At 42.8% G+C, this 12,291-nt stretch overlaps 1 protein-coding gene across 1 annotated transcript in view; it reads left to right on the forward strand.

Moving 5' to 3' along the window:
- The window catches only part of PAPLN (papilin, proteoglycan like sulfated glycoprotein), a 53,174-nt gene that overhangs the window by 8,874 nt on the left and 32,009 nt on the right, over positions 1–12,291 (forward strand). Inside the window, exon 2 of the mRNA XM_065636111.1 lies at positions 2,388–2,450. Coding sequence (XP_065492183.1) covers positions 2,394–2,450 — 57 coding nt within the window. The 5' untranslated portion in view covers positions 2,388–2,393. The remainder of the gene's footprint in view (positions 1–2,387; positions 2,451–12,291) is intronic.

Genomic DNA, 12,291 nt, shown 5'->3' on the forward strand with positions numbered 1-12,291 from the left:
TCTGACCATCCTTCCTGGAATCTGTTGACTAGTTTAATAGGGCTGGATGGTCTAAACTTTTTATTGTGAAATTTGAGCCAGATGTTAGACATATGACTGCAGTTCCCATGCAAGTGCAATACCAAAAAAATACAAGCGAGCACCAGAGCTGTAACCTCTTGCTTCTTTAATGCAGGAGATTGTGTCAAACATTAACTGATGTCTCTAGTTATCTCCTCACTGAGTCCTTTTATCCCATCTGGCTAAAAACCTCCACCAACCTGGTGAGCTGCTTCTCTAGTCTCTTCTCCTGGAGCCTCATGGGGTTTGGGCCAAACTCCCTGTCCACCTCTTGGCTCAGATGCCAGGAAGGACTGAGTGGGCAGCCCATTAGTTGCAGAGCAAGGGATGCGACTTCCACAGCCATCTCCGTGAACCTGACAGGTGCTGGAAAGGAAGACGTAAGAGAGAGGAATGCTGGGGAAGAGATATTTTTTTCTCTGGGCAGTAGGAAGAGGAGCTGATCAGTCTCAGAGATTCACCTCTGTTTGACACCAACACCATTCAAGGAAGGTGGTGTTTTTACAGTGCCCTTTGCTTGTGGTTTGAGGATATTATAAGCTGCTTCTGAAAATCTTTGTGGTTTGCATGCACAGAACTTGTAGCAAAAGGGTCTCTCCTGGCTGTCCTTGTTCCATGAACGTGATTTGGCAGTTGGATAGGGTTGTGACACAGATCTAACCTATGCTTTGGCTGTTGGCCTCAACAGCACAGAGATTGTATTTGGCCTCTTGTGGATGGCATCTCCAAGTTGTTCCTTCGTTGACTTCAATGGGAGGAGAGGTAGTAGCATGTGTGGGTGATAGATGGTACATAGTCTTCCCTCAGTTTCTTAAGAACGGCTAACCCAAAATTAACAGAAGTCTAGTCATATAAAAAGCTTCGATAGCTTCATTTTCTTATGAATCATATGATTAGTGCTCAGGATATAGGGAGAGAAGCTTACCAGTTCTTGTTTTCCCAATTTCATTTTCCCTGTTCATTGCTATTTTGCACACAGAATTTCATGCAACTGGATTTTCAGCACTCAGTGGCTTTTACATCTGAAAATAAAAATATTAAAGAACAGGTTTTCATTCCCAGCGCTGTAAATGTTGGGAGTGTCAAAATCCATGGTACGTGGGCTTACAGAGTTGAAATCAGCTGTGATTCAGTGAGGCCTAGCATTGTAAGAAAAATGGTTGCCCGTCATAAAGTAACCTGAAATACACACATACTAGATCAAGTAGGTTTCATTTGGGGTATATTTTGTTTCTGATTTGATATTCTTATGCAACAATTATTTTACATCAATATTACAATTGCTAATAGTGATATGCATTCTATATTTTGGATTTAATAGGTCAGACTAAAGGAGGTTTAGATGAAGTTTTACTATTAAAACAGATGTTGTTACAATGACTGATTGAGATTAACTATTATTCCTTGCTGTTTTTATGCACTGTAAAAGGAAGATTTCTCTATCTTTCCTTTTCCCAAGTTAGAAAGAAGCTTAGACTAGGTAGAACTGTGCTAGGAGTATCTAATCCTTCTCTTCTTTCTGGACTCAATCAACTGGTCATGAGGTCATGAGAAAATGGTCACAAGAAACAGGCAATCTCTAGTGGCTGAAGTGTCTGTGGTCACAGCTGTAAAAGCTGGTGAGTGGTGGTTGGTGTGGGCTTGGTTGCTGCAACTCAAAAGAGGAAGAATAAAGTAGCAATGGGCAATGCACCAGTAAAGTATTGTGGTCCCAAATGTGCATAAAGCCCTGATTTTTAGGAACTGTTGTATCCTGTTGTATGCAGTCTGTGTGGCCCGATGTTCTTTCTAGCTCTGCAGAGGGATATAGACTGATGGTTGAATCTAGCTATAGCTGTCCATGGTGAACTGTAGGATTTTAAACAAGCAAGATCACATAAAGACAGACATGAAGCTTCACAAAGCCACACAGGATGAATATAGAACACAATGTACAGAAATGTTAACTGCGGAATTTCTTACCTTGGGTTGGTTGAAATCATTACAATCTTCAAGTATTTTATCATATGTATATGTAAAAGGGTGGGAGGGCAGACATGCATCAGCATGCATCTTGCACTGTGCCCGGGGATGGTGTTCTCATCATACCAGAGGAAAGTTCAGAGAAATATTTTCACTCTGTAATTACATTCTGGCTTTATGTGCAGGATGATCTGTCTTTGCAGTTGCCTTCATCTATCCAGGGAGTGTAATGATAAAACTGTTTTTCTTCTCTCACCTTGATTTTAGTTCTACCTTTGTTTATACTGTATGGTATTTTAGCTTTCCTGCTGTACAAGCAGCAAAGAAGCAAGCAATTCTGAACAATAGTCTTTCTGTTCCCACAGGCAGAGATGAAGAACTTGTTCCTTCTGCTCATGCTAGTAGGGATGCCACCTTCTGCGTTTTCAGTAAGTAAAAGCTTTTCTGAACACCATTATGACAAATGAAAGACAGTTCTGCTAAGGACTGTCAACATGTACAACTCAAGTGTTTTGTAGAAAGTATTCCTGAAAGAGCTAATACGTTCAAGTCATTAGGCCTACTGTGGTACATGTTTTGAAAAATCTTACATGGCAATTAAACAACAAAAGTCTGGTAGTGTCTTTGGCTCTAGGGGAGTTATCTGCTTCAAACCTTCAGAGAATTGTCACTTGAAGTAAAAAGAATGTCTCTTTGGTTAGCTGTTTTTTTCCTCTATTTGCTTTGGTCTTAGTGGTCTAAGCCACATAGTTTATCTTTACTGCAGGAGGTAATCTTTAGTTCAGCCAATTTGATTTTGTCAGAAAAAGAACATGGCTATTAGGAACTGGGATTCTTCATCCTTTCTGAGGGAGAAATAGGATCTTTCTGAAGTAAATGCAGTTTGAGAACAGTTTCTCTGAGTTTAGCTTCAATTATATTAATTAGTTGGACATCTGTGGTAAAAGGTGACCTGCTGAATAGAGCAGAAGTGTTAGCAAAGGAAGAAGTGATATGTTTGTTAGGTGTAAAGGAACAGAGGAGTGGGGGAAAAAAGAGGTAATTATCACCTGGAGCAAGTGTTTTGTGGGAGTAGTGAGAAGCTATAAATATGCCATTAAAATTAATGAGTCCATAACTTCTAATCTCTAGTACAATTATGAATTTCTGCTCCCGGATTCAGCATTTGCGAATGCTTTCTAGGCCTTCTTTGAAGATCAGGAGTGAGAGGCCAGAAATCAAGCAAAGTTTGTTAGTCATCATAGATTTCCTATCTTACAGATGGAAATAGGCTTAAAGGAGATCTTAATAGCTCACATCTAATAGAAGATGGAGTTGTATGTTAAAAGAACCAGAAACAGAATGCACTGTACAATTCATCTGTTCGCCTGCCTATCTCCAGCCTGGTGAATTTTTGGAAGGGAAATGATTGAAACACCCTGCAACTGTGAAGGCTGACGTTTCTTTGTAGCATTAGACTGTCTCCTGTATGCAATCAGGAGTTCCTCTTGAAGGCCTGCTGAATGAAGGGAGAAGGTTTCGCTTGGCCATCATTTAATTTCCATTTCCTGGACGTGCTGGATCTGTCCTAGCTATGAGGAAGCAGAAAGATCCAGCAGCACTGAGGCACTCTGCTGTGGTAATTCTCCATTTTTTCTTTTTGGGAGGGAAGAGAGAAATGGTGTTGGTTTCACATGGGCTATTCCTTACCAGATGCTAATGCAAATAGACTGAACCATAGCAAGAGAAGGTCAGCTTCTAAGAGCTGGAGCTGGCAGGACTGATTGTAGGGATGCCAACACAAGTCTGTGCTAGATCAGGCTGTGCACCAAAAGAGTAATGGGGCTGCCTGAACTCTCACAGCCAGGACAGCACTGGAAAAGCAGCGACTGCACACCTCTGTTCCACTGCTGCAGAAGAGGAGTGGTAGCCCTGCTGCTATAAATGCAAATTTTGTACATCTGTGACAGGAGAAAAGAATGGAAGAAGAAGAAGAAGAAGAGACTGAAAACTGAGGCAGGAAATGCTGCATGATTGGAAAATAAGTTGAAGAATTGCTTGCTGTTCTACACCATTCTCCACTCCTTTAGGGCTTCACCTGACATGGCAAGCTTATTCAAAAATAAGTTTACTCCATGTCAAATAGCATTGAAAAGATCTCTTTGCTGTGCTGTTCTTTCGTAATTCCCAGTGGCAGAGGTGTATGAGATAGTCGGGTGTCATGGTGCATATCCTCACACTGAAGGAGAAACACTTCCTTTAACATATAGTACCATGTGTCTAAGAAATTGAGGCTCTGTCACTTTAACTGTGCTACGTACTAGATCCAGAGCAGCCTTGTAGCTGAGAGGGCAGCACTTTTTTCTTTTGGTATCAAATGACTTGCCAGTATAGCAGCCCATGGGTAGAAAGGTGAGTCACCTCCAGCTGTGCAGTGAATAGTGCACAGTCCGGGCAGAAGAGGGTGGTGGTGGGAGAACTAAAAACAGAAGAGTCACAGATGAGCATGTGTGGGGTTTATTCCAGAATGAACTGCCTACTCTTAGATCCATCCTGTCCACCAATGCACAAAAACCAAAAAAAAACCAAACAAAAACCACCACATAAAAACAAAAACACCCCACCACACAAAAAAACCCCACAAACAAACAAAAAACCCCCCAAAACACAACAACCACGACTGCTTCTTGGACACCTTTTGTTCCAGAAGCAGGAAAGCGTGAACTTGCAAACATACAGACCAGTGGTGCTAATGGGAGTACGGTTATAAACACGTGAACTGCAGGCTTACGCAAGGCTGGAGAAGCTGGGTCTACAGGGATTCATGTCTGCTTGTGATTAAAGGATGTAGATTGATGCCTGCAGTTTTTTATCTATTCTACTTTTGGAGTGGAGTAGCTGAACTTGGTTTTATTTTATTGATTGTTAGGCTAGGGAAAGCAGCAAGCAGAATAAGGGCAGAAATGTTGACAGGGCTGAGCCTTCAGGAGCAGCTGACGCTATTGCCTACATATTCTCTCTGCTCACAGTCTGAGAGCAGCTGATTTATCTGCCAGACATGACAGGCAGGATTAAGGAGCAAGAGAAAAGACTCCTGCTTGTCAAAGCCGCTGGCTGCTGAGGATTTCCTGCCCAGGGTTCTGTCCTTAGTGGGACCAACTAAACTCTTCCCTTCTTTCCTGCTAGAATATGGAACTGGTCTTACCACACAGCACCTGTGGTGTCTGTCCCTTTTCACCAGGCTTTGAAGAATCTGGAAAAGGAAGTCACTCTTCGCTCGTAGCTCCTTTATTGTTTGCACTGTGGTAGTACCAGAAGGTATAGCTGGATGGTCAGGAGGAGTTGTGCTTAGGGGTTATACAAAGAGAAAACAAAGATTTCTCTCTGTCTTATACCCTACCTGTTAAAACAGACTGAGACGGAATAGTCTAGAGCAATTTCAGGCCATCCTGTTATTGTTTTCAGGAAGGCTGTGAGCAGCGGCAATAATGGAAAATGCCAGGTTCAAGTGTTTTTGTCATGATTCCCCCTGTGTTTCCAGAGAAGAATAAAATGATATAAAACTGGCTGAGCCCTGTCGATTAGCATTACTGCTGATAGAACGTTGCTTCTGGAGATTTAGGGAAAATAAATTCTGAAGGTTTTTCCATGTGAATAACTCTTCTGTTATTATTGCGTGCATGTATTTGGCATGATCGTGTGTGTGTTATATGATTTGGGGTTGCTTTATGTTTATTAAGCATGCCATTAATCAGATTTCTCTCTGCCTCAATTTATTTTTTTCAAGTTTCATTTCATGCTACCAAATTTTTGCATCTGGAATTCCTTCTTTCCAGGTTGAAAATGTCTTATCTGCCCACATCATGGGACTATTTCAAGGAAAAGTTGCTCATCAGGAGAAGAGTTTTGTTTAAACTTTTATGATCTGTAGGCATTCTCCTGGAGAAGCTGGCAGCTCATGGCTGGATGGGTGTACTCTGTGATGGATAAAGAACTGGCTGGATGGCGGGACCCAAAGAGTTGTGGTGAACGGAGCCAAATCCAGTTGGTGACTGGTCACGAGTGGTGTTCCCCAGGGCTGAGTATTTGGGCCAGTTCTGTTGAATCTCTTTATCAATGATCTGGATGAGGGGATCAAGTGGACCCTTAGTAAGTTTGCAGATGACACCAAATTGGGTGGGAGTGTTGATCTGCTGGAGGGTAGGAAGGCCATACAGGGGGATCTGGACCAGCTGGATCCTTGGGCTGAGGCCAATTGTATGAGGTTTAACAAGGCCAAGTGCCGGGTTCTGCACTTGGGTCAAAACAACCCCAGGAAGTGCTGCAGGCTTGGGGAAGAGTGACTGGAAAGCTGCCTGGCAGAGAGGGATCTGGGGGTGTTGATTGACAGCCAGCTGAACATGAGCCAGCAGTGTGCCCAGGTGGCCAAAAAGGCCAACAGCATCCTGACTTGTATCAGGAATAGTGTGGCCAGCAGGACTAGAGAAGTGATTGTGCCACTGTACTCAGCTCTGGTGAGGCCCCACCTTGAATCCTGTGTTCAGTTTTTGGCCCCTCATCATAAGAAGAATATTGATGTATTAGTGAGAGTGCAGAGGAGGGCGACGAAGCTGGTGTGGGGTCTGGAGCACAAGTCTGATGAGGAGCAGTTGAGGCAACTGGGTCTGTTTAGCCTGGATCAAAGGAGGCTGAGGGGAGACCTTGTTGCTGTCTACAACTACCTGAAAGGAGGCTGTAGCATGGAGGGTGTTGGTCTCTTCTCCCAAGTAACAAGTGATAGGACAAGAGGAAATGGCCTGAAGTTGTGCCAGGGGAGGTTTAGATTGGATATTAGGAAAAATTTCTTCACTGAAAGGGTTGTCAGGCATTGGAACAGGCTGCCCAGGGAAGTGGTTGAGTCACCATCCCTGGAGGTGTTTAAAAGGTGTTTAGATGAGGTTCTCAGGGACATCGTTTAGTGCTAGAGTTAGGTTATGGTTGGACTCAATGATCCTGAGGGCCTCTTCCAACAAAAATGATTGTGTGATTCTATGATTAGCTGATAAATCATGTCCAATACTTATATTTGCTCCTAGATTGTACTGCAGGAGTGCTTAAAGTGAAGGCTGGTCTGAGGCTTGGCTGAAAATCATATTCAAGCACTTTTCATATGGACAGTATTGCTTTCTAGGGCCCTGCATTTCTAGGTTAAAATTATGGTTTTAATTTCTTCTAAAGAAACAAACATTGTTTTTTTTAAACACTGTTAATCTATTGAGTAAACTTCTAAACCACAGATCTGACAGAAAGCGCAAAAGGTAGAGAAGGACCTCAAAATTGAGGTCATACAGAAACAGTGAAAATTACTGTGAGGAGGGAGAAAGTGAAGGAGATTTCATTAAGGTTTTTATTGAGGGAAAGGTAAAAAACATGCACAAGAATTTGGCTGGGTAGGACCAGTTCATTTTACCTTATATCTTATCTCCAGCTATGTCACAAACCCTTCTAGAAAAAAACTATAAAAAGAATGGTAAGTAAGTACAATTTCCCCAGTACGATTCCAGTCTCCAGTCACTTGTAGTTTATGAACCCTTTGAGCGGGATATGACTCTATTTCTCTTGCTCGAATTTGGTCAGTGTCTCCTTGAAGCCATGTAGACTTCCAGCATCACAGCATTTCTGCCATAACACCAAGATCAGGCACCTGAGTGGTATAGATCAGCTCATATGTAATAATTTTATTTGTTAGAGTATGATTTGTGTTTTCTCTTCTGCATCACTTAAGTTACCTACATGAAATTTCAACTGTCATTTTAGTGACAAGTGACTTATACTATAATGTCTTTCCGTAGTTTTTTGCAATCTGTCTCTGATTCCCTATTGTCCTTTATTACCCTGAATTACCCCTATCAGCTGCCTTTGTTGCTTGTCTGGTTTTGGTGTAACTTATAAATGTGTTGAGCACTTCAGGTTCCTCATGGAATTCTGCTATTAATGTCAGTTCTTGCAATAGATGGAGATTTCACTCCTACCTGGTTTTGTCTTTGGGCCTCCTGCTCATCATTCATGCGAGTGCTTTCCTTCCAGCTGCTTAGCTTTCTTCGAAGCTTTAAGTGAAGGATTTTGCTGAAAACGTTTTGGAAATCTGAGTGTATCTGACAGGTTACCCTTGTTGACATGTTTGTGAATCTCTCAAAGAACTGCGATACTCTTAGAAGGATTCGCCTTTTAAAAAATCCTTGTTACTTTTTCCCAAATATACTGTATTTATGCAAGTGTCTGTTTATCTTGCTCTTTGTTATATTTTCTATTGTGGGGTTTTTTGTGTTGTTTTTTTTTTTTTAGTAGATGTCAGGTTTATGCTATGTGGTGTATAGTTCATAGAATAGTTTGGTGTGGAAGAGACCTTTAAAGGTCATGTAGTCCAACTCCCCTGCCATGAGCAGGGACATCTTCAACTAGATCAGGTTGCTCAGAGCCCCGTCCAGCCTGGCCTTGGATGTCTCCAAGGATGGGGCATCTACCACCTCTGTGGGCAACCTGTGCCAGTGTTTCACCACCCTCATTGTAAAAAAAATTCTTCCAAATATCTAGTCTAAATCTACCCTGTTTTAGTTTAAAACCATTACCCTTTGTCCTATTGCTACTGCCCCTGCTAAAAAGTCTGTCCTCATCTTTCTTACAGGCCTCTTTTAAGTACTGAAAGGCCACAATTAGATCTCCTCAGAACCTTCTCTTCTCCAGACTGAACAAGCCCAACTCTCTCAGCCTGTCCTCACAGCAGAGCTGTTCCAGCCCTCTGATCATTTCTGTGGCCTCCTCTGGCCCCTCTCCAACAGGTCCATGTCTTTCCTGTACTGAGGGCCCCAGAGCTGGACACAGGACTCCAGGTGGGGTCTCACCAGAGCAGAGCAGAGGGGCAGAATCAGCTCCCTTGACCTGCTGGCCACGCTCCTTTTCATGCAGCCCAAGATACGATTGGCCTTCTGGGCTGCAAGTGCATATTACTGGCTCATCTGCAGCTTTTCATCCACCAGTACCCCCAAGTCCTTCTTGGCAGAACTGTTCTCAATCTCTTCATCTCCCAGCTTGTACTGATACCAGGGGTTGCAGTTCCTTGAGTTCCCCTGGGATCCTTTTGTAAACTGGTGTCAGATTTTCCACTTTCCAATAATCAAATGCCAAAGTGGTTTTAGCTGAGAGGCTTGTCTACTAGTATGTAAGGGTTTATCCATTTCCACCTTGAGTTCCTGGTAGGTCCGTTGGATAAATGACTTCTGGTGACTTCATACTGTGTGTTGCATCCACATTTCCAAATAAGTTTGGGCTCATAAAGTTTTCTCACAATCCCCTTCTTTGTGGATTTTTCTGAGTGTCCACAATTTCTTCCACAAGGATTCCAAGAACTAATTTGACTTCTCTGCAGTGGCTCTATGTATTTAGAGAGCTCTTTTTATAGCCTAGTCAGCTCCAGGCCACCCAGAGTCTCTGGCATGCTTTCCATTTTGGAAAAGTAGCTACTATCTGCTCTGCTCACCAGCCAGCAAGCCAGCACAGTCCAGTGAGGCAGCACGTATGTGGTCCTGCAGGGGTGAGGGATGTACCATGTCCTGCCCAGCTGGCAGGAAAACAGGGAGGTGGAAAGGGCCAGGTATACGGTGCGACAGCCCAAGAAGAGCCAGAAGAGTGACACAGAACACAGGGAACACAAAAAAGAATTGGGAACAATGAGGGAGTGGGTTAAGTGATGTAGGGAGAACCTAGAGTGTTTTGAGGAGATGAAGATATAGGGGAACTGAGGGATTTTAGCGGATTTGTTAGAGAGGATGTGCTAACAAGCCATGGCTAGGGTGATAAAGGGGAATGAAAAGAGAAATACTCAGTGAGTGTAAACCAGAAGCCAGTAAAACTAATGAAGCCTTGGGATTTTTTTTTCCTTCGCTTTGTGAAGCAATTTGTCTTAATAAGATACTCTCTTCTTCTGTACCGTTCTGTATTTCACTTCCTGCTGTCACCATCTTGTTCACTTTCATTCCTGTTTTTCTAGTTTTGCTCAAATGCAATTCTTTGCTTATTCATTATTCATAAAAATGGTACTTGGCATTCTTCACCTTCAAAGCTCTTTGCAAGCCTGCTGTGTCTGAGCCAAGAACAATGGTTAAGACAGAATTATAAAAAAATGCTTTGCTGATGTGGTTCCGATTCATTCGCTTGTTATTTTTGTTGCATTTTCAGCTAATAGCATAACCAGCTGCAAATGGATTTAACTTGAAAATGCATCTTTTGGAAGAGTAGCATATATCTACATTATAAATGTGTGAGATATACTGATTTTTTTTCAGCTCCCTTTCAATTAAGTGTGAGTGTTGAATGACATGTGTTTTGCAGGGCTTAGCTATATGGAAACATAGGTGGTCATCATTGTAGTACTGGGTAGGTCTTCTGGATATAGAAAGGAGAAAGAAATGGTTCATGTCCTGAAAAGCATGTGGTCCAAGGATACACTCTACGTGGGTTGTTTTTATCAGGTCCCTGAGGGCACTATGAGGCTTTACTGGCCCTGACCAGGCTCCCTGCACCCTGCCCATGGCCCAGGACCCCATGTCAGCCCCCCCAGGGCTGTCAGCCCCTGCCCCAGCAATGCTGCAGTGAGACTCCCCACAGCCCTGCCCTGGTGGCCTTGGGCCCTGACAAGCCAAGCCTACCTGTGGCCCCATGTCCCAGCTTGGCTTTGGCTGGAGGTGCCCAGGGCTGGGGTTGTGCCCTGGCTGGCCCTGCCACCCCAGGAGAGCATCCTGCTACTGGCCCCAGCCCACAGAGAGCAGCCAGCCCTTGGGGCACCTTGACAGTTTCTTTTTTTTCTCCCCTTCCCTAATTAACTTTTCTCTAAGCAATTATTATTCAAGATTAGCAAAGCTGTATTTTTTTCACTGGAGACTTCTTACTTGGTGAGACTTTGGCAATGAAACCATTATGGAATAAATTACTGTGGTGATAACTTTTGTTTTTCACCCATCTTTCATACATGTTTCATCAATGGAGCTACAGTTCAGGGGTGTGTCAAAATAAACATTAACCTTATTTCAGAAACTGTAAACCCCAGAAAGCAGGTAGTTATCAAATAAAAGGATGTAGTATTATTTCAGAAATAATAAGTAATGTTAAAGAGAGACTCTGGTTTTGACTATAGATTTAAGCTACAGAAACACTGCATAAAATAACAGTGACATCTGGGGAATCAACTCCACATCACTCATTTCATCGACAGCAATATTTATTTTCAGTAGGGCCTTGTAGTCAACCTCCCATGTCAAGGATTTCTCACCATGTTCTCAGTGTTGGCACTGAGATTTGTATCAGATCTGAATGGAGTCTCGTAACTGTGTGATGCAGCTTAAAAAGTCACAGTAACAACTTTATGGTGCCCAAAAAGATCCTTCAGTTGCAGCTCAATGGACCAAACCTATGTGACCAGCTGAGCTAAAAGCAAGCACTAGCGTTGTCCAAAACCTCTCGGGCATAGCATGGATATCAGCAGCCATGTGCTTTGAGCAGCAACTCTTCGAGTGGTGTAACATGGTGTTTTGTTGCCACTTGTCAGTCTGGAAAAGCAGCACAACAAATCACGGAATAATTTGGGTTGACTATCTCTAGGCCCTCAAAGGTGCCCAAGGAGTGAGGGAAACACTAGAGGTAAGAATGTGGCTGGGATTTAGGTTGTTTGGACCTGTGACTGCAGACCTTCACTGCTCACTTTGGACTGTATGGTAAATTGATGTTTGCTTTGATAGCTTGCTAGTATTTCGGTTGTATTTGAATTGCAACAAGACACGAGGAAATTACTCATGCTGAATTGCTAGTCCATGTTTGGATATATGAATCTTGTGGATCGCTGCATGCCTGCAATGCTTCTGTATGGGAAGCACAGTCCTCTTCCCATGCATAGTTTCCTGTCCATCTCATCAGACTGACTGAGAAGTCTTTCAAGGACCCTTTTTGAAGTATTCCTACATACTGTCAACGTTTTCTGTCTTTCGGAGTCAAGTGCCATTCATAACTCCTCTTCCAGTGCCTGTTTCATTTATAAAAATAAATACTATATGGTATATATTATGCTACCTGGAGCCCTTTTCCAGATTTTTGTGTGTGTGTCTGAAGCATACTGGTATTGTCTTTTAAAGGCAAAGTCTGGAGCTCTTGTGACTTGGAGGCAGAGCTTTTTTACTCGCCAATTGTATCAGACACAGTTGGCCTAATAACAGCAGATGCTGCCATTACATCAGCAGTGCATCTATCTAGGAATTGATGAAA

Source organism: Caloenas nicobarica, chromosome 5 (genome assembly GCF_036013445.1).
Source record: "Caloenas nicobarica isolate bCalNic1 chromosome 5, bCalNic1.hap1, whole genome shotgun sequence".
NCBI classification, from domain to species: Eukaryota; Metazoa; Chordata; class Aves; order Columbiformes; family Columbidae; genus Caloenas; species Caloenas nicobarica.